The 21,771-nt window shown below is 39.9% G+C and overlaps 1 protein-coding gene across 1 annotated transcript in view; it reads right to left on the bottom strand.

The window, feature by feature from the left end:
* The window catches only part of DIDO1 (death inducer-obliterator 1), a gene marked incomplete at its 3' end in the record, with an annotated part of 37,794 nt that extends 16,945 nt beyond the window's left edge, over positions 1–20,849 (bottom strand). Inside the window, exons 1-6 of the mRNA XM_084271687.1 lie at positions 20,738–20,849; positions 18,682–18,792; positions 17,532–18,450; positions 16,893–17,211; positions 14,118–14,330; positions 13,102–13,327 (exon numbers count right to left, since the gene is read on the bottom strand). Of these exons, the coding sequence (XP_084127813.1) occupies positions 13,102–13,327; positions 14,118–14,330; positions 16,893–17,211; positions 17,532–18,450; positions 18,682–18,792; positions 20,738–20,834 (1,885 nt within the window). The 5' untranslated portion in view covers positions 20,835–20,849. The remainder of the gene's footprint in view (positions 1–13,101; positions 13,328–14,117; positions 14,331–16,892; positions 17,212–17,531; positions 18,451–18,681; positions 18,793–20,737) is intronic.
* Between the last annotated feature and the right edge of the window lie 922 nt (positions 20,850–21,771).

The raw sequence follows: 21,771 nt of genomic DNA, 5'->3' as shown, positions 1-21,771 counted from the left end.
GAAAAAAAAAAAGGCACCACCTTCAAAGATTCCTGAGTGGGATGAGCTCCAGAAACAGCACAAACTTACACACACAGAGTGATAATGCAACCCATATTTAAACAGAAAAACTCTCATAGTACCTTACAGAACCTGTTTATTACAGAGGCTGACACAAGAGAGTCCCTGATTTTGAAACTGCATTATTACCTTAAGTTTAGTATTACTGAAGCTTAATAAACCCTTTCCCCCAAGCTTTTTATTTTGAAGAGCAAAGACAAGCTAGTTACGTAGCACAGAAGTTGCTTAAAAAGCTTAAACATACTCAAGTCTACTTGGTTGCTGGCATTAATACCATAGCTGATAACACTGCCATACAGTATCATTAGATATTCCTATTAAGTTCCTAGCTAAATTCTAATTTATAGAATAATTAAACATTAATATTGCTGCTTAGGCTAAGGCCATCTAATACCCACCATTTGCAAATTATTCTACTTACACCAATTTTACATTTTGACTTTCTTCCTCCCCCCCCCCCCCTTATGTTAATAAAATGATTGATAAACACCATAGACAAGACAATTTACAAAGCATAAGTAAATATTCCAGTTTTCACCCCTGACGAAGGTCCTGCCCAGGACATTAAAAGCAAGCCTTTAAACTGCATTTCATCTGTCTGCCTTCTGGCACCACAGGAACAATTCAGCACAGAAAAAAAAGCAAGAAAAAAAAAACAAAAACAACCCCAAAGCCTGAACCAGGCACAGAGCAAAACACCCATCGTTTACACATCATTAAGGCTACAGTGGGCTAACACCAGCACATTTATCCTGACAGCTCAAACAAGGTTGTGTTCTGATGGCAACTACCATAAACCAACTGAAATGCACCTGTTTCAATTAGAAAATCTGAGCTTTCTCCCCAAAAAAAGGTTTCCCCCCCCTTCACAAATCCATCCATAACCACTGATTAGTTAATAAGGTAACTTTTAATTCGATGCTTTTAGCTAGCAAAGATCTGTAGATGAATTAGCCCAGAAGCTGTAATTGCAGAACACAGGACACTTCCTGGGAGAGATCCAGGACCTGAACCTGTGGTAACTTTCCCAAGGACCAAACAATCCCTCATCTGCACCTAGATCTGCTCTGACAAGAGCAGAAGGTACAAGGAAGGGTCCAAACTGTCCAACCTTTCTGTCTGTGCAGAGACAGACTCCAGGGGACAAAGCACCCCTGTGAAAATTGGCTCAAGAAACTCTCCAAGTCAGCCCAAGCTTTCAGTGGAAACACCCTTCAAACTGGGGAAGATCTGGAATGCTCAAGAGACATAACATGATGCTCCCCTGTTTCCGGAGGAAACGGCTTTACCACCTCTGCCTTCCTGAACATTACCATTCCCCTCCAACAAAGGTGCTTCTGTTCCTAACTGGGCTGGTACTGCTGGTGGTTATGGCACAAGCACAGGCCCAGGGGGTTATGATGAACAAAGAAATGACACTGTACTTGAACTTGGGTAAGGCAGAGTAGAAAGGGCTGTGCTGACCTTCTGCTGGAACACATGGAGAAGCCAGAAGATCCAGAAACACTATGTATTTATCCCTTCGCCCCCCAGAAGCATTTTACAAGTAGTGACCTTGAACAATTTTCCTGAGTGAGATTTCACTATTTTAAGTGTTAAATAGCTTTGATAGTAATTAAATAATTTTAAAGAACGTGACGATTGTGCTAGAAATTAGATTAAGATTATTACTTTTCTGCTGCTCCCACAGTTTTCCCAAGAGACCAGTCTTGCCTACTGTCAGGGACTGAGCTAGGGAGACCTTCTGTGTGACCGAAAACTTCTCATCTCTCCTCCTGTCCTCACCCTGCCCTACCCTACACCAAGGCCGTACTAGCTTCAGGAGGGCTTTGGCAGTCCCAGGCAGGAGGAGGGGGAAACTACTGCTCGTGTTGCTGGTCAGATGCGGCACCTGAAATGTAACAGAGGTAAAAAGCCAAACAAGCTATGTTGAGTTAATAGCGTTCAATAGAGAAAAGGTGAATACCCAAAATGTGGGCACCAATAAGACCAGAGGAATGACTCTACTTCCATTCTGTTTTCCTGTGTCTTCTGCATAGATCTGCACCTTCTCAGGCAGGTAGGACAGAGGCACATTCCCCTGATCCCTCAGGGAAAGGCAGGAGAGCACAGCTCAGGTTTCAAAATGACGACACTAAAAGTCAGCCCTCAGTGCTAAGACATTTAGTTCTTTTCTGGTTTACAGCACAAATACAAAACGTGACATTCTGAATTTGTATTTAATCCTCTATACACTATCTTTTAAATTAGTAATTCCAATTAGTTAACAAGAACTACATACATAAAATTAAAAATAGCACAGCCAAGATGTTTCATATCAATCAGATGAATGTATGAGAATTATAGTCCCAGCACAACAAACCTTTCTATGTTACAGACAGCTGTATGGTAGTAGGAATATGTACTTGTAAAATAAATTAATAAGTGCTGCAAAGGTAGACTGAAGCTCCCAGGGTTGCAAGGCAGCAGAATCAGTAAGTATCCAAGAAGATGCAGAAGCATCTTTTATTGTGCAGGAGGACATCATGGCTATTTAGAAGGGTTTCCAAAGGCAGCATGTGATTCTCTGCTTCTTCAGCACACAGAAAATTTGGCATGTAACTTGTAAGCTTCCTTAAGAGTTTCAAGCTACAATACTACTTTCTACCAATTAAAAACTGTCTACCTAGCATTACTTGTGGATTAGAAAAATTGATGGTACAGATTTGGTATGTAGTAATGTAGATTTTTAGCCCTCCAGAACATCTGCCAACCATTCATATTTATCAGACACCTCACTGTATTTGAAGGACACTGTCAAATCATGTGCATATTTTGACAAAGCAGAGAGACTATTTAAAACCTACACATGCAAATAACCTGTGATGACTGCAAGTGAGCCTAGTCTAAAAAATAATCTTAGCTTATTTTGACTATGAGAAACCAGAATTTCTGTCCCACCAAGTTTTTGTTTTTAGAGTTTTCTGCCACCTGATCCAGCTGAACCAACTCACTGTGTCGTCACTTGGGTCCCAAGCACCGGAGCACCTCGCTGCGTGTGAGGAAGGAGGGCTGCCTCTTCTGGTGGCAGCTCTCTTCTATTGACTTGGCTGCATTGTGAGCACACTGCAAGGTATGAAACCATGGCATGTGTATGTTTGGAGGAGTTAACTCCAATAGGTACTCTTTCCAGAGAGCAGTGTGCCAACATTTGTGGAATTTAACTTCTGAACAGATGCCACAGTTGCTCAGCAAATTGACGGGACACAGGATGCAACTGGTTTTCTCTCAGACCATGAGTTTCAAATTGCTTGGCCTTGCAGTCCACAACCACCTGAAGATACAGCCAACATCTACTACACATACAGGCCACTGTATTTTATACCGTGATGGTTCCAGTCCTTCTCATCAGTAGCTCTAGCGTACCTACAGTAAATACAAACTTAAAATAGAAGGGTAGAGAGGACTATTGAGCATTAGCCTACCCAGCTGAACAGAGTAATAGAGTTTCACCACAGACAGGATCTCAGTGTCAGAATAAGGCATTTAGTAGCTCTTCTATTCAGCACTTCTCAGCGCAGGGGTGTGCCTCCTGGCTCCGTGTTGGAAATGCTCTTTAAAACAAACCCTTAGTTCCCATTTTCCACATTTTGTCCTGCAAGCCAGGTATTAGGACAGCAACAGGATTCTTACTGCCTGAAGAGAAGGATGGGCTAAAATGACAGAGGTAAATGTGGAGCAAACAACTCAGCTCATTTCCAGCTGAAACTCAGTGAATCCTCTGGCAGAAAGAAGTGCATTCCTTGCACGACTTAAGAAGCAGCTTTACTACGAATAATCTCTCCCACTACATGCCAAGGGATACAGAACCCCTCCTCTAAGCAAGCTCCCTGTGAAGCTAAGCCAAATGTTATGACTTGCAGCTAAGAATGAAACTTCTGTAAGCGGTGGAGGACGTCACCACTGTTATCTGCTGTGCCACAGACCAGCCTGCTGAAAGCCCTGTGGTTATGTCTACTTCATTTCTGTACATTGATGTTTCAGTATTGTAATGTGGCTGTTGAGGCCCAATCCAAGAATGACTTCCAGGGAGCTCTGTTTAATTTTGTGTGAAGCTCTCCTATCACAGTCACTCACGGGAGGCTGTGTTTTACACCACTGGCATGGAAATTATCCTAAGGAAATTCTGCTCTTGCTCTGATCTCTAACCATTTCAGTATAGCTTTCAAGCCTAGGCTGGCTCTTCCCCCTTCACCTCTCCACCCATCTTTGCTTGTAATAATAACTTTAGAAAGTCACTTATAAAAACCACCCTGCCAACCACCCTGCCTAATTTCTATTTAAATTATCTCATTTGTGACGGGTTATTTTGCTGGATACCATTTCCTACTGTTAAATAACTGAAGAAATGTGCTATAACTTTCCCTTGTATAGTTTTAGTTATTCAAATCAGACCTTGAAGATCTTCAGTTTCTTCCTCTAATTGATGCTGTTTTAAATGCTGCCGTAGATAAACTGTAGGCAGCTTCACTTGAAGAGCTTTTTTTGTAATTATCTTTAAAAAAAGAAAAAAAAATCTTTAAAAAGAAAAAAGCATCATAGCCACTACTGCAGAACACCAAAAAGACCCTTGTGAAAGAGGTCTTGCAGCCACACACAAGCTGTTTGTTACAGGGTACTAATTACGAGAAGTTTCCCTACAGAATTAAAAATCTGGCATAAGGCTGCTCCTACAGAACCATCGCCTCTGGTGTCTAATATTGTCTTAACATTTCCCTGTCTTCTCCTCCATCTATTCTATCACACTTTTTCCCCCCTCCCCAGATAAAATTCCTCCAGGCAGGGTGTGTGGAGCACAGGCTGATGGCAGTGTCATCTTGTCCAGCTTGACACCAAGCTATCCACAGAGGGAGGGCTGGCCCACAGGAACACCCCAGCATTTGAGAAGCCGCTGCCTTGCACATCAGCGAGCCTTCATGAGCCCACAGTGCGGAGGCTGCTGAACACGTGTGGGTTCTACAGATACTTCTCTTGTTCCTCTGACACCGAAATAGGCTTTTAGGGGAAAAAAACCCATCCCACAGCATTCAAATGTATGCACAGCATACAAGTTTGTGTGGCACCTAAAGTAAGCTGGTAGTTAACATTATTTTCTGTAAAAAAATTCTGCAGAATTCCACAGTATGAATAAACCCTAAGCAGCAGAGTACAGCTACTTGCAATCCACCTTTAAAGTGGATCGTTTACTACATTTAGAAGGATTTTTATGTTCTTAAAAAAACAAACAAAAAAAAAAAACCCAAACCACAAATACCACCACCTAATGAGAACTTAAAGAGGAAAATAAGCTACTGTTAAAAAAGCAAATATACCTGTTCGAACCTATTCTACAACAGCATGTGTAAAGGCTGGCTAAAGCCAGGTCATGATGTATTCTGCAAGGAGCTAATCTCTAACCAGTGAAACAGCACTGGCCTTTACAATAGCTTGGAGTCCAACAGGAATGCAGGTGTGAAAGGACCGACCAGGAACAATCATCTACTTAGGAATTCACAAAAACCCCAGCCAACATCTTGAGTGTCACTCAAAAACAGGCCTGTGAAGCTGTGTCAGGTCCCGCAGCTCCTTCTGGCTCAGATGCAGGCAGCTGCTCCGTTTCTCTGTGCGGTCGTTCCAGCGTGCTGCGGCTGTCCGGTCTGATCGCTACAAGAGGTGCGGGCAGCCTGTTTTGGCACGTCACAGTAGACAAGGACAGTCTCTCAGTTCAGAGATTAAATAGCTCACTGCTATTTGCCAGCACCTGAGAATTTAGGAACTGTGTTTTCCCCTGTGTAAAGCTGCTGAAGCAGAGGACAGGCAGGACTTCTCCAGTTTAAAACTGGTGGTGTTCCAAGAGCTTCCCTTCGCCACTCATCCTACGGCCTAAGCGGCCTTGTGCGATGCAGCTGAGGTAGGCCCCTTCCTGCAGGACTCCCGACAGAAACACAGCGCAGAATGGAAACTACCCCCTCCGCCCCAACACAGTGGCTGACAACGAACTTTAATCCACAAGCTCTTCCGAAATGAAACCTTGTGATGCATTATCCAGCTTTACAAACAAACGGACCGCAATAGAGGGGCGAGCGGTGCTTCGATGTCAGCTATCGAGCGCTCGACAACGGGAAGTTACTTACCAGTTAGAAGTTCCTCAAGAGCAGCCACAGCCACACTGCCGGGATGCGTGCCTGCCATCTGAGCCTCGGGAGCTTGTGGAAGCGGATCCGTGAGGTGCCACTGAAGCACCCTCTTGTGGCACCGAGCACTCAGTGCCCAAGGCTGGCAAGGTGAGGTGCTTTGTAACCGCTTCGGTTCCACCGCCCGTCAAGCTGCTGATTTCCCGAGACCTGCTTTCAGACCTGCTCTCGCTAGGCTCTCATTTCCCTCAAAGACAGCTTAGCCTTAGTGCTGAATAATTCAGACGTGTTGAACTATTCTTCAATAGGTTTCAGTGTTAGTTTTCACTGCTAACTGCTCACAGAACATCGTGTCTGCTCTCTTTCAAGACCAAATCAAGCTTTATTATCACCGTGTTTCAAAGGTGTGCCTCCTGCCCTGCTGGTTTTCTCTAAAAGCCTCTATCTGTTCTGATCTGCAACACAATGAGAAGCTCCTAATTAAGCCGCCTGTGTGCCAAGCCTTTACATTCAGGCACACAAAGGAAGTGATTAACTTTAAAGCCAGATTTTCGGAAACTCTGAGGAGGGCCTTTACTGTGGTGGTGATTTGTTCCCATTCTAGCCAACACTGTAGCTATGATCATGCAAATCGGCAGTTTCGACATGCAAGGCTTTGTTTTAATCTATATGAAATTACAGTGATTTATCTCATCTACATCAGACGACTGTATCTCCTCAACTACACCACGCTGGAGTGAAAGAGAGGCACTATCTGCTGCAGAAGGGGGGCTCCTTATTTTCCAGTTTATGGATCGGTATCATCATTCCTTGCAGGGACAGGCCATCTTCAGGTTCCAAGTTCAGTACAGATCAGACACAGCAAATCAACAGTACCAAGATCGGCAGCAGAACTTGACTCCAAAGTCCAAGAGATCACCTCAGAGAAACCCTTTTATTGGGGGACTAGCAGAGGAAGACCTTTTGTGCTGGCTATGCAGTCAAATGAACAAGTTCAAAGAACTAAAGTAGTATTAGCAAAATAAAGCAAAACAGCAAGAGGGTGGTGAGGTGTTTTTTTTTAATCAAACTTTCATCACTTCCAGTGTTGATGACAAGAGATAAACCACCCTGATATTCATAATGCATTCATAAGTTGGTAGTAACAGGTTTCTGCCCCCCCAACCCTTCCCTTCAGACATGGTTCCTTATGCTGAAGTCAAGCACCCAACTATGGCAGGAGTGCTGGCTTTCTGTTGTCCAAGTGCCTTGAGGGTGCTAGGGGCTTGCAAGGCAAAACAGAAACACGCCAGCAGCAGGGACCCACCTTCCTAGCTTAAGAGACTCAGCAAAAATCTTCACATGGCTGCCAGCCACAGGTCAGATGTAACATACCTTGTAGAGCAGAGAAGGGGAGCTCCAGCAGTTCACAGGCAGGAGATGATAATCACTCCCCAAGGATCCCACTGCTCCGTTTAACTGGCTGGGTCCCAGGGGACGCTGGCGTCAGCAGCCACTACTAGTCTGCCTCACTCCTCAGCCAGGGTTCACGTGCCAGCGCCTGTGCCAGCACAGCCCCTGCCATTCTCAGGATGCAAGTGCCACACTGGAGCGGTGTTACACCAGACACTCCTGTACTATAATCCTTCCAGAGCCAGAACTCCAACATTAACTTCCCTGAAGTTCTGGCAGACTTCTCTTGGGTATTCTGATCAACATTTGGTCCGTCAGCAGCGTTTCTGAAAGCTCCTCTAGTTACAAAGGGGTAAGGCTAGACTACATATAAAGTAGCCACATGGCCCAGAAAAAAGCAACATAAAGTAAGCAATTATTTTTATTCCTCCTGGACCTATTCAATACTAATTGCCTCTCAGTAAAGGGTCTACATTGCAAAATATAGCATTAGGCAAAGATACCTTAGCTTTCAAGGAGCTCATTTGGATGCCAGAAGTAGTTTAGTTCTAACACTATGGAACTTGGTACAAGCTCTTTTTTCCTACAGAGCAGCACTCACACCAAATCAAAGGCATAATGTTTAACTACAATCAGCCCTTGCAGATAAATATAGTCATGACTTATGACCAACTCCCCACTTTAAGTGAAGTATTTTTTAATAATTAAGTCAAAGCAACAGCAGTACATATCCAGTGTATGTGGGTATCCACACAGACTGAAGAGTCACAACTTAAGCTGGTAGAGTCTTGCCTGAAGCATTAAACTGGCACCAGCCTGTGCAGAGACATGGCTTTATTTTCTTCTTCTCACGAAGGTACTTACAGCTTCCTACATAACTTGTATCTACTGAGCCCTAAGTCTGCTCTCTTTATAGGGGAGTATTTTTTCTTTCCTGCCTTCTTACTGTTATTACAGAACTAAAATTACACAAGAGAAAGAAAAGTATGCTGTAACCTAAGTATTTTGGTGTGTGCATCACATTTTCTGATGATGAGCTCCCAGTGTCATTGTAATTTTTATGTCACTGTTTTGTTAAGAGGTGTATAGGAATACTGTAGTCCCACTGTCCTTCCTATCTGGGACCTTTAACTATGCAAGCAAATACTGTTCACTTGTGAATAGCTCTTGGGTGCAGAGAAGTTTAGCTGCAGAAGAAGTGAAGAAAACTGGAAGCAAACAGCAGCTCTACAAACCTGGCCTCCCACTTCCAGGAGGTGGCAGCATTAAGTTGTCTTTCTGTAATTCGCTGCTGTAAAGCGGGAGAGGTACCACTATAACGGTGCTTTTAACGAAACACTTCCCTGCATGAAGTCCCACTCCATAACAATTTCTATGAAATACTAGCACCAAAACTAGACATAACAGCTAGCTATAAACTCACACTGTTCATCTGCCTACAGCTAAACAAACAGAAGTTTAGTGCCTTACAGTGACAAGTAAGTGCTTTTTACTCAGGAAGTTCTATCCCAAAACTAAGAAACACTTAAAATTTAATGGGGTTTTTTATTTAATAAGCTCCCTCCACTCTTCTGCGTGCTTAGCTACCTTTACCAATAAATGCAGTTAAGATGTTTAAGTAGCTTTAGCACCTGAGTTCAGTATTGGTTCACGTGTTTCCTTTATGTCTAAGATCAGTCAGGGGAACTTCAACAAAGATTAGAAGCACAGATGAGTACTTTGCGTACTAACTAGGTAGTTTAAAAATACGAGCAAATGTTTGTCTTCTTCCCATCCTCTTGGATTAATTTTCTATTTTTAAACTGCCAGTACATTTGCTGCTGAATTCTATTTGACAATTAACAACAAAAACAAAGAGACTTTTTTTTCTATCAGAAAACCTGAGCCCAAGTGCTTCCAACATATGAATTGGAAAACTTTATGCCTGAAGTTTCCCTTTACCCCCTTTTTACAGGGCAGCAATGAATATAATGGACAAATATTGACACAATACATGGTATTAATTAGTGTAAAACTAAGTATAAAAGCCCTCAGCAGAGACAGCTAAGCACTGGATACCAGCTGCTTTTGTTCTTTTTTCTCCGTAAGGAACCACATGTTTATATTTATGCTGTTCTAAGTTTGTTCTCCAGTAAAATTAAAAATGTTTCCCATTATGGCAAGATGTCTGTTAGTCTGCTACCAGAACTGAAACATTTCAGAAATTAGTTTGGTTGGTGCTTCCCCACAAACCCTGAGATGATCTTTCTAGATAAACTGCAGCTTGTTTTGCTTTTGTCAGGAATTTTACATCTCTCCTGATAGGACTTCAATATTGATAATTAACACTGGCTCACATGATGAATTCAGGATTCTATCACAACTTGAAGATCTGAACAACAAAGCTCCTAAATCTCACAATCCATATAGTTGTCTCAATTTGGAAGCTAGGATGGCTTTCGAAATTCAATATAAAACTTGAGCACTGCATAGTAAGTCAATACTAATTTGCCTAACAAAATTGAAAGCAATACTTCTGAAAGGGAATGTGACACATACCTAACTTCCTGTTGTATGTGTAGTTTAAATACTGCCTGCAACTTAAAAAGTACTTAATATTCCCTTATCAAAGCAAGTTCAAGGTATTTTCCACTCTAGCAATTAAATGAGTAAATAAGATTATTTTCCCTGGAAGCATCAAGGCATTAGAAAGTGTCATTAATTAGGCTCTATGTTTTGGTGTACAAAGTCACTTCGAAGTACAGCCCTAACTCATCCCCAAAAAAAAGCTACAGGGAAAAAAAAGTGAAGAAACATGAACTAATGGGGTAACATAGGAAAAAGAAGTTCAAAATGTCACTGCACTATGTAACTGCATAGTACTACCACCAAATATCCTTTGGGGTATTCTTAAATGCAAAACAGCAGGAGAAAAGGGGCTTGGTGTCTGGGTTAGATGCAAATGTAGTATATGCCCCTATCACGCACCACATCTCAAGAGTGGCTTGATTTTCTTCTTGCTACTCAATAAAAGTCATGTGACATTTAACAACAGAATCTTGGACCTGAGAAGTAGAGCAAATGTATAAACTAAGTCTGTGTCTGAAATATGGATAAACTGACTGATGGAAAGTGTATTAGAGAGAGTAATTCTGCTAATTCTGTTAAATATCCATAACTCCTGCAGGGCCTTGTGCACTGAAGTCACAAGGAAGGATTTGCAGAGTGCTGCCTGAAGCTCTGGGAAAACACAGGCTGTATCTGGAAGTACTGAACATGGAAGAAGCCTGTCCTTAGCTTCCTCTGGGCAACCTGAACATTAGACACTCGGATGCCTGAACATCTTTCATAATCTGTGTTCAGAAAGAAACATTTCTAAACAATGAGTCACCTTGTTCTAAGATTAGCGTCTAAAAAAGATGGAATGTTTTGTCTACTGAAGGTGTTTTTCTTTTCAGGCTCACTCAAACTGGAAGAGTTCTAACTCTGAGACACCTGAAGTGAGAGGTCTCAGAAATTTCCATAATGCTATGACTGCTATGTTTTGAATAGCATAGAAAGATTTGTTAAATAAGAAGTATCTTGTTGAACACTCTTAAAGATGATGCAATAGCAGCTTCCTCCGGAAGATTACAGATCAAACCCATCCAATCAAAAGGCAGGACAGTTGCAGGGGTTTTGTTTGTTTGTTTTACAAATACACAAGCTATTTAGCTGGGAATTTAGTAACAGCACAGAGCCCCCACATACTAGTAGAACTTACCTTAATAATAGCAATCTGAAGTTCTTCTTTGCATTTGGCATGAGAGTTCTTCATCACGCGAACTAGGTTGGTTTTCTATTCGTTACTGGTCTGGTACATACACACATTTTGAACCAATTTAACAATTAAGCTACAGGAATCCAATTTTCTAATCAAATTGGTTAGATCTGCATAACCTCCAGTGTGGTAAAACTTATGAGCAGCCCCCACCCCCCTTAAAAACCTCCCGAAGTCACTGCTTCAAAATCTGTATTCCAGTCTCCTAGAAATAAAAAATCTATAGCAATAAGGACATGAAGTGATATGGTTATAAAGACACTTGATATGGTTATAAAGACACATTGAGACAGGATGTGTCAAAATTTTGACATGTAAAATAAGCCCTTGTATGTTCGTTTACTTTTCTCTCCTAATTTTAGTTAGGTAAGAAGCCTAAAAAGTGCAAATTTACAAAGATACCTATCTTAAGAGTTCACCGTTAAAAAGGCACAGGGCCCAAGTAACAAAGTATTCAACAAAATACACAGGGAAAAAGTATAACCATCCAAATGTTTGGCTAGGGTAAATACAATTAAAATATACCTAGTAAGTCTACTATGTACTATAATAATAAAAAGCAATTTAGGGAAGCTGGTGTTCCCTCAGTGTTTAAAAATATCTCATCATGAAGATAAATTTTAAACTTAATAATTGCATCATATGTAAAGTAAGTGTTTAATACCTTGGTTTATTTCTGAAACTAAAACTATCTGAAGTGTGGTTTAGAAGGCTGTGAGAACTGAATTCTGCATTCATTAATCTTCAAGTGATTCAACATCAGGTACCAGTTCATGTGTTTTTAAAGTGTGAAATGTAAGATTTTGTCCGAAGTTCCACCACTGCATCATAAAACTACTTAACTGGAGTCAATCAAAATATGTCGTTAGCATTGTTCAGGCTACAAAGCAGTATTTACTTACCTTCACATGAGTTACAAGGATGCTATTCAAAACCTGCAAAAATATTCAAGGCAAGATCTCTGCCTAATATCCACTTAAGATGTGTTCTTGTGTGTGGATAATGTGTGAGGTATGAACATATAAAGAAAAACAAAGGGGAAAAAAGGAAAAAGAAAGTACTGCCTCCCCCCAAACTTAAAAGTAAAGAATGGTCCTTCAGTTATTTCATGTAAGGAAGAAAAACAGCAGAAGAACTTGGATATACTTGACAGTTAAAAGCTGTTTACAGAAGTGTGAAGTATCGTTGGATACCACGTTGAAGATTTCATTCTCGGCACTAACACTGAAATTGCAAAACCTGAGAGACAGGTGCCAAATCTAAATTACAAAAATACAACTCAAATTAGTACAGTCAGTTGCTGATTCGTGGTGCACACTGTGCAATCTTTTTGTAAAACTGAACACAAACTTAGCAATACTTACCTTTTCTAGATCAGAAACAGGTTTTTTTGTCTTATGGAAAAATAATTAAAAGCTTAATCATGTAGTTTTCATCCAGGAATCAGCTGGGTAGATTGACAGGCTCTTAATCATACAACTGTCATACGATACAAAGGAACCTTTTAAACATCTCCCACTTGTGCGTTTCTCTGTGTGCAAATCTTTGAAGGTAGAAAGTAGTTTGGTGCCACATAAAGAAAAAAACCCCAAATAAACCACAAATCCTAAACCTCCCTAGTCTTGCAGAGCCAAGAATGGATGGGTATTCAAAGAAAATGTAAATGATTATTCAGGAATATCCCTATGCGATACATACATTTGAACAACAGTGAAGATGAAATGGCAGCAGTCCTTTCAGGCTTTACAGCATTGTAATTATGATCGCTTGCCCAGGATGGTGTGGTGTTTTCTGCTGCTGGCTCTTTAGCAATAGGTTGAGGGTTTGCCTCAGTCTTGGCAGTTGTCAAAATAGTCTTCTTCACATTCACCTCTCTCTTTTCAGGAAATTGTCTCTTTTGGTTTGAAAGAGGCTTTATAGCTGTCTGTATGATTAAAAGAAGCTTCATTACTAATATTCATAAAAGACATTATATTTTACAAACAAGTGGAGATGTAGTTACTATGAAAGAAGTGTCTTTACATGTATACAAGCTCCTACACATACACTTGCAATGATGTAATTTCACATTCCAGTCTAGAAAGCAAAGGTGATATACACTACAACTTCAGGGAAATGAATAGTAAAGAAACCACCTCAAAACTGTGTTTATCATCAAGTTGTGCACTTGTTTTTTTTCTTTTGTTTGAAAAACTACTGCCCATTTTATAGCAGTTTCAAAAGGGAAAGGAGAAGGCTTTGATTTCATCTATTTGCTTCCCAAAGCGCACATACAATGTGGTCAAACTAGTTCACAATTTTCAGTAATTCCAAATTATTACCCAGTAATTTGAAGTTTTAAAAAGTACAATTAATTTGGAATGGAACAAAACTTTTAAAAGATGCTGTATTGCTTATGCCTTTAATTTTTAAAGGTAAACTAATTTGGAATTAATTCCTATTTTGTTTTTTTCAAGTGCACTGCCATCTAGAAGCCTTTTCAAGAACCTCTCTAGAGGCAATTAAGATTTTTAGAAGAACTGACAGGAAACCATCTTACTCTCAGAAGAACTAAACAGTGCTTTTATCACAGGAAAAGGCAAGAGAAGAAAAAAATTTAATAGAAAGCTCTTCTTCAGTGCAGGTCTTGACAGTTTTACGTCACACTAAGGAGAACACAGAAAGAAGCTACTGTGCTTCAGGACAACTGTTTTCGATCATGAACATAAGCTTACCTGCAGTTGAGATTTTGGCATGCCAGGTTTTTCGGATTTTGGTTTAATCTTCTCTTTAGGTTTTGGTTTTGCATCTTTGCCAGCACTTAAAAACTTCATAGTGGCTGCAGCATGTTTGAGAATGCAATCATTGCTACAGTAGACAGAATCAGGCTGGGCCAAATTAAAACAGCCAGGTCCAATGCACTTCGATGCACCAGGAGTTTCAACTACCTACAGATTGAAACGGAGTGAGTTCAAACTTCAAAGAGGAAACAAAAGATGCACACCCTTACAACATGAAGAAATGCTTACATGACTCACATGCACACTGCAGCTAAGACTGCTAGTGACTTGCACAACTGCCAGTGTTAAAACAACTTTGATTCACAATACAACAGAAACAACCCATAAAAATGTAAGCACTTCACTCTTAAAACTCACTGTTTTCAGGACATGTATTGTGAAGTGGCTGTTCTGCTAGCAGTGAACCATGAGAGGCTGTTCTCCAAATTTCTCAGACCCCTATAGCCCACAAATGCTTTTGTTCAATTCTCTAAAGCAAGAGAAACCTCCCCAATCACACAGAAGTGGTTTCTCAAGAGCAAGGTTTCTAAAACATTTTTTACTCCTATCTCCAGCACCAGCTGTCTTCAACCATTCACATATGCAAGAAGCAGCACTGAGCCATTCAGGTATACAGACAATTCTTAGTTTAGGGGTTTACCAATCCTAATTTCAGAAGTCTCCAACTTACAGCACCATGATTCTCCTAGGCGTTTTGCCATAGCCTAATACTCACAGGCCACAAAGTTTGCATAAACAACTTGTGTTTTCCTCTACTTAACCATTACTCTCCATTTTTATGAAGTAGTTCTTCAAATGTTAATGTTTAGAAAGTAGCATATTCCTTAGAGTACATTAGGTCAAAGTCTAGAAATATGCTAGATCTTAAAGAGCTTTCAAATATCATCTCCATGCATGCCTCTAGTCCAACTCTTCCAGATTACTCCTAAAAATGTTATACAACTGACCTAACACTTGGAACTTAGACAGTCCTTCCTCATTAATAAAATTCAGTGTGTTATTACCAAAAGGAAATTTGTCATTAGTATTTCCATTAAGAAGAGTACCATTTGTACAGTGCAGTTTATTTTTCCCCCAAAGAAAGACACCATCATCTGCTTCAGTCTGATATTAACCGGGTTTGGAAATAAAAATTAGTATTTATCCTTTGCTTTAGAATACTTTTCCATCATATACACACTTAACTGAAGTACAAGAAATATCAATTCATGTTCCTCAGAAGCACCTTAAAACAGATTAACTGAGTTGTCATTCTAATTAAGGGCATTTACTCAGATGATGACAAACCCTTCTGTGCAGATGTCTGTGCTTTCACAATCTCTAGTAGGAGTTTTAATCACAAACCAAAATTCCACAGCTGTAGGTGCTTATGGACACCAACTAAAAGTCTTTGAGTCTCTCTCAAAGTGCTTAAAACACTGGTATAAGAGAACAGATAAAGTGAATAATGAGATTGTTCAGTTACTGTAACACAGAGCAATTTCAGCACATCAGCATATGAAATAGCAATGATCTTTCTGCCTAGAGTGGGCAGGGAATTCTGCAGCATGAGTGGTGCTTGTTTATAGTAGCTATAGAGGGATCTGAGGGTGAGGTAGAAGGGACAGCATGGGGTAAAACAGACTTGAAAATTCAGTTCTCTAAAATCGCAGTACCACCCGGCAAGAGCATGTAGAGCAGTTCCATTCTGCTTGCAATTGCCAAAAGAATAGCTAAAATAAGCAGTTCTTCCAAAAGAGGCATTGAGTTAATTATGATTATGCTTTTCTTTAAATAAGGAGAGATGCCTAACACATTCAAGGAACTTGTTAGCATGCTAATATCAAATAATAACTTGTGATATTCAGAAACAGTGAAATGCAGAACAATGCCAACAAAACTGGACTCTCAAGAACACCTCTGTGTACAAAAACTTGCAGAGAGTATTTTTCTCAGTCTTCAAATAAGTTTTCTACACATCTAAAATGTGTAAATATTTATATATTAGACTAAAGCTCTTCTGATTAGATGTTAAGCTCACTATGAACAGCCCTGTCATTGAAACTGACTAGATGTCAGGGAACTGGGAGGATCTTTCATAAACATTCTGTAGAAAATGTGCTAGAACAGAAAGATTCCTCCAGAGAAACACTTACACTCAAACTTGTAATACTTATTCTACAGATGATTTCAAAGTTTAAATATTAGGTGTCAAAAAACCAAGTTCATACAGAAAAAAAGATGAACAACTGTACAATTCCAACAACAAATACACTGAACATGCTCTTCAAGGCATAGCAAGAAGAACAGGAAAGTGTTCAAGATGCTGGCATAACTACAGTAGCTTAAGCAGTATGAAGACAGCCACTATAGCATGAAGGCTTTTAATTCATGTACGTTTCAAGCTGAAGAAGCATCTTTGCCTCTATTCTGAATTGGGCATGGAACTTGCTTTTACAAAATGTTAACTACTTTTGTATTTTATGCCAGTATTTGCAGTACTTCAAAATACATGTTTTTTATGTTAAAAAGGCAGTATAAAACAAATCTCTGTGTACTAACAACCTGAAGAAGCATCATGACAAAAATCAGAACTTCAAACACTAACTGGAAGTACAGAGGAAGCACAGGTGGGATTAACTCAGACACTTGTCAATGTCTACAGACAAGGCACTGTCTCAATGTACCCAGTGAAATACAAAAAAAAATTTAAACAATTAAAATACTTACAGGCTGAAATATCTTCAGTTTTTTCTTCCCACTTGGATTTGCAGCTTTTTCAATCCTACCCTTGATTCCTTGGTCCTCCACAGATTTTTGTTCAATTGTTCCTATGCTTGTGAATTCTGTACCATCCACGTTTACTTGGCCTGCTTTAGCTGCATGCTGGTCTGCTTCTGAAACGGGCTCGTCCTGGCCCTGTAGAATGGTGCAGTTTGGACAGATATAGTCCTCACCATTCCTTTCCAGCAATCGTCCTCGAGCCTCAGAAATACCCACACAGTCACCATGAAACCATTCCTCACATCTATCACAGCAAATCATAAACCTGAAAAACAACAAAACCAACAACCAAAGAACAGTAAAACATTGTGAAATGAAGACAAGCAACATTCAACGAATATTTCAAGCAGCAGATCTCATAATACACCCTGCTAAAGTAGTGTTCTGCCTTACTGTTCATTTCTGTATTGATTTATCCCCTCTTTTAAATATATTTTAAACCCCTTTCTCCCCAAAATTTCCACAAACCCAACAGCAGCTTATTTACACGCACTCCCAAGGTAAGCATTAGCATTTAGGCTATTTTTTCATCACAGAGGCATTCCAACTACTTGCACAACATTGTTCATTAAAGCTTCTGCATACCTGTTGTTATGAGGCTGACGACAAATACAATACAGTGCATTTGGGTCATAAATCTCAGATTCAGGTTTGCTTTTGGGCAGTTCTTCGGGTTCTTCATCTGTAACTCTTTTTGCACCAAGGGCAGGCTTTACCTCTGTCTGAACCTGATGTTCTTCAGTGTTTTCCTCAGACACCACCACCTGACTTGCAATCTCAGTGTTGTCTGCTGTCTCAGGCTCTTGTTTGATAGGCACCTCAGACTCAACTTGTGTTTCGGAGTGGACATCAGCTGTTTCTGTAGGATCTTGTTCAGGATTTCTCTTCCCCAGGCGGTTCTGTATATCCTTCAGCATCAGCTGCACAGGTTTCTGTTCAACACGCTTCTTTCTGAGTCGATTCTGCAGTTCCTTTAGTGTTAACCCATCACTATCGGTATCAGAAGTTTCATCTTCCACTTCCTCCTCCTCATCTTCCTCCTCTTCTTCCTCCTCCTCCTCCTCTTTTGTGCGCCTGTTTTTAGAGCCTTTCTGATCCTTACTCCTAGTGCTAATACTCCGAGTTACACGTTTTATATCTGGAGTGCTCTCAACACTATCTTCTGAAGCAGTTTCAGCATCTGTAGCTGGACAAGATGCTGGTTCACTTGAATCTTCCAGAGCAGTGGGAACACTCCTCCTTCCTCTGCGTCTTACTGTTGTAAGAAATTCTTCCACTCTTTCTGTTCGCTTTGGTTGCCGTCCACTACGTCTGAGGTTTAAGCTTTGTTGCTGCTGTTGTGGCTGTTGTTCACTAGAGTCCACATCAACATCTCCTACACCTTCTCGCTTAGCGATTGTAGTCCTGCGAAACCCCCAGGTCTTTCTGAACTCTTTACTTGTAGGCTTGACAGTTTTTTGTTCCTCCTCATTGCTTTGCTCACCCTTCTCATCCAAAACTGAGGCTAAAAACAAGATAACAGTTATTAAACTGGTGGTGAAGCACATCTCATTTTATGACCCTGAAAACAGTGAAAAATGCTTTCTTAAGAATGGAAGAAAATTAAGTACATCACTGAACACTGTCTACAAAATCCAGCAGCTATACACTCTTCTGTTATTTAAAAATATACGTCCACACACAATGGACAACTAAGCATATTTTCTGCTCGATTTAGAAGGAAAAAAGGTCTTACCAGGTGAACTGTTTTCCATATTGTCGGTATTAGATTCAGATTCTAATGGCACTGGCTGTGAACTCACAGCTTGTTCCATAGCATGGACACCACTGTCCGCACCCTGAAACACTGAAGAGAAACATGAGGTTCAAAACTCAGATTAAAGGGTACTCATAGCCTAAGTAATTAAGTATTCTGATGGGAACTCATTATGTTATTGTAACAAATACGTAACTTGGATTTCAAGCCAGGAATACCAACAAAAAGTTAACTGGATTCCTTCAGAGACAAAGCACTAAGTTAAATTCATGGGTTTGGACACCATACTGACATTTTATTAAATAGCTTTAGGATTTTCTGGTGTTTTCTGATACTTCTCCAAAAAAATCCTTTCACTCCATGGAATTTGTCTAGCAAAAAGCCTGTAGCAGTTCCACTCCTCAGGTGGGCACATGAACCATGCACACACCAGGGTGTGGAAGACCATGGAGCAGAAAAGACAATACAGACACAATTACTGTTTTAAAGGAGAGGATGGAATTTGGTATCAATCATATTTTCTGGTAGAAAAGACCAGATATTCTACAGCAGGATAAGAAGCAAGGTAGAAAAAACAACCAGTTTCAAGACATTCAAAGCTACTTCTGTTTAGATAATATAAGGTTAGTCAAAGAATAACGATGTTTGGGATTTTAAACAAAATGTAAAACTGAAGAAATACCCCAGTCTTCCTTAATAAAATAAACTAGGCTTGTATCTTGCCTATTAAACTGTTTAACTGCTATATTTAAGTTGTTTCAGAAACACTGGTAGATATTCAGGATAAAACAACACACTTTCCCTTTGATAGTTCTCTGACAAGGTCTATTGGATAGAAGAAATTATACAGAAAAGAATAAAAATATATAACCAAACACCAGAAACCCACAAAAAGACCCCAAATAAACCCCCCCATCTGTGCTGACAATCAGGATCCCTTTTTTCTCAGAAGTTTTTCCAGTATACTACAAGACTCTCCTCTTTGAAAAGACAGAAGCAAATGAGAGAAAAATAAATATAAAATCTGAGACTGAATTTTGAGCAATTCAGGAGTAACGTGGTCTCAAAAATATTGAAGTTAGTGCAGTATTTTAAATGAGCTGGATGCAATGTGAACCCTCTCCTATATGAATGCAGAAAAGTATGTTTTGCAGTCACTACAAATCCATTAATCAGAAACAGAGTTTTAAAAACAAAAGAGAAAGCCCCTAACTCTCCCTCAAGTGTGTTTTTGGAGCAGTTATACATGTGCGTATTCCTGGCTCAAGAATCACACCAGTGAACCAAAAGGGAATTCCTAAATAACAGTCACTTGCTGGAAGAATCAAAGACATTTCTAACAGCTGTACAGATTACAGCTACGAGTTCCCAGAGGCATTATTTAGTAAGCTCTTCCCATTCCTGCAGTGTACACTGGTAATAAATGCCTCCTTATTTCATATGCAGAGGCAGTTGCATTATTGTTCCGCCATACCAAACATGATCACTGTATAGTGCAACTCCTCTGCTTTCTAGCATTAACAATGTTAAAACAGAAACAACTGTAAATGCTACAGAAACATAAACTTCCATGCAGATGTTAAATAAATTAACACTCAAGAGTCATTGAGAGACTACAGATGCAGTTGTAAACGTAGCAGACTCTGGAACATCAATTTCAACAGCAATTGATTACTTTTAACATTACATCTAGAATAAAAAGTAAATGCTAACACTGTACTACACAGGTAAAAAGTTGAAACTGCTTCAATCCAATATGAAATTCCATTAAGTTCCCCTGCCAAAAAAATAATCACTAAGTATAGGGGGGGGTATTTTTTTAAAAAAGAAACTAAAATTGTATTCACACCACCAAAAGGCTGCAATGGAAATAAGGGAACAAGTCAACACAGTTAAGAGTTTACATCTTTGTTTACCTTGGAAGATGAAGAAATACTACAAGCTACAGGCAGAGGTAATCCAAATCCTGAGATTTAAATTCCAGATAAAATGTAAAGAAATAAAGAGTCTCTTCAGTGTCCTCTATATGCTTTACCTGACACAGCATTAGAGGTTCTATTGCTTTCTCCCTGCAGAGCTGATTGGAAAGGAGAGCCAGATGAGGGCAGCAAAGAACCAGAGTCATTCAGCATTATCCTTCCACCACATGCTGAATTTCCTGACGCGTTAGACCGAGTCTCTGAGCTGTCATCAGGACCAAATACTATCGATCCTCCCTCTCCTGCTGGCTCCTGGGAAAAACAAAACAGTGACAAAATCAGGCACCAGTATATTTATGAACTTTTCACTGCACACATAAACTTGGAATTCTTTTGCCTCTATTATATTATAAAGCAACTTCCACTATTCTGCCTTTTTGATAGCTCTCTATGTTCAAAAAGACAACTGGAAAGAAAAGTCAGAGTAAAGCAATGACACCTCCACCACTTACCAATGGAGACCTTTGAAATAAACACAAACAACCGTACTCTCACCAACTCATTCACATCCCATTACAACTTCTGGAAAGTAACAAACCACAATCAACAAGCCTTTTTCATTTACAGTATTTAAAAGCATTCTGAGAGCGGAATTTAATAAAAATATATTGTGCTCTGAAAATGCAGAAATGCTTTTAAACTCCACCAGAATGCCTAAGGTTACAATACAGAGGATTTACCAGTTTGTACTAAATTTCATCACAGAAAACCGACCATCTGCAGCTTTGAAGGTTTAAATCCAAGTGGCTGCTCAGTAGTTTTGCAAGGTGGGATGATGAAAATTTATAGTTCATCTTCAGAATTAAGAAATATTCCTTATCATTGTCCCTTTCACAAATAAAGTTTGCCATATTGAAAATTTCAGCAGCTTTATTTCAAAAGGCAGCAGTTTATATCAACAATAGCTCATTTTCCCAAAAACTAACCCTCAGAAAACATTTCAGACACAAGGTTTTCATTTAAAGCATCTGAAAAAGAACAACTATTAAGTCCAGGAGTCCCCATCCACATGCAGAATAACAATGGAACACCAACAACGACTGCTTCCAAGAAGGTGAGCTTTAAAATCAGTAGGAAATGCCTGCATTTA

This window comes from Gallinula chloropus (genome assembly GCF_964237585.1).
Source record: "Gallinula chloropus genome assembly, chromosome: 16".
Lineage (NCBI taxonomy): Eukaryota > Metazoa > Chordata > Aves > Gruiformes > Rallidae > Gallinula > Gallinula chloropus.
Note: the sequence above shows the minus strand (reverse complement) of the source record. Positions and strands in the feature narration are given on the sequence as shown.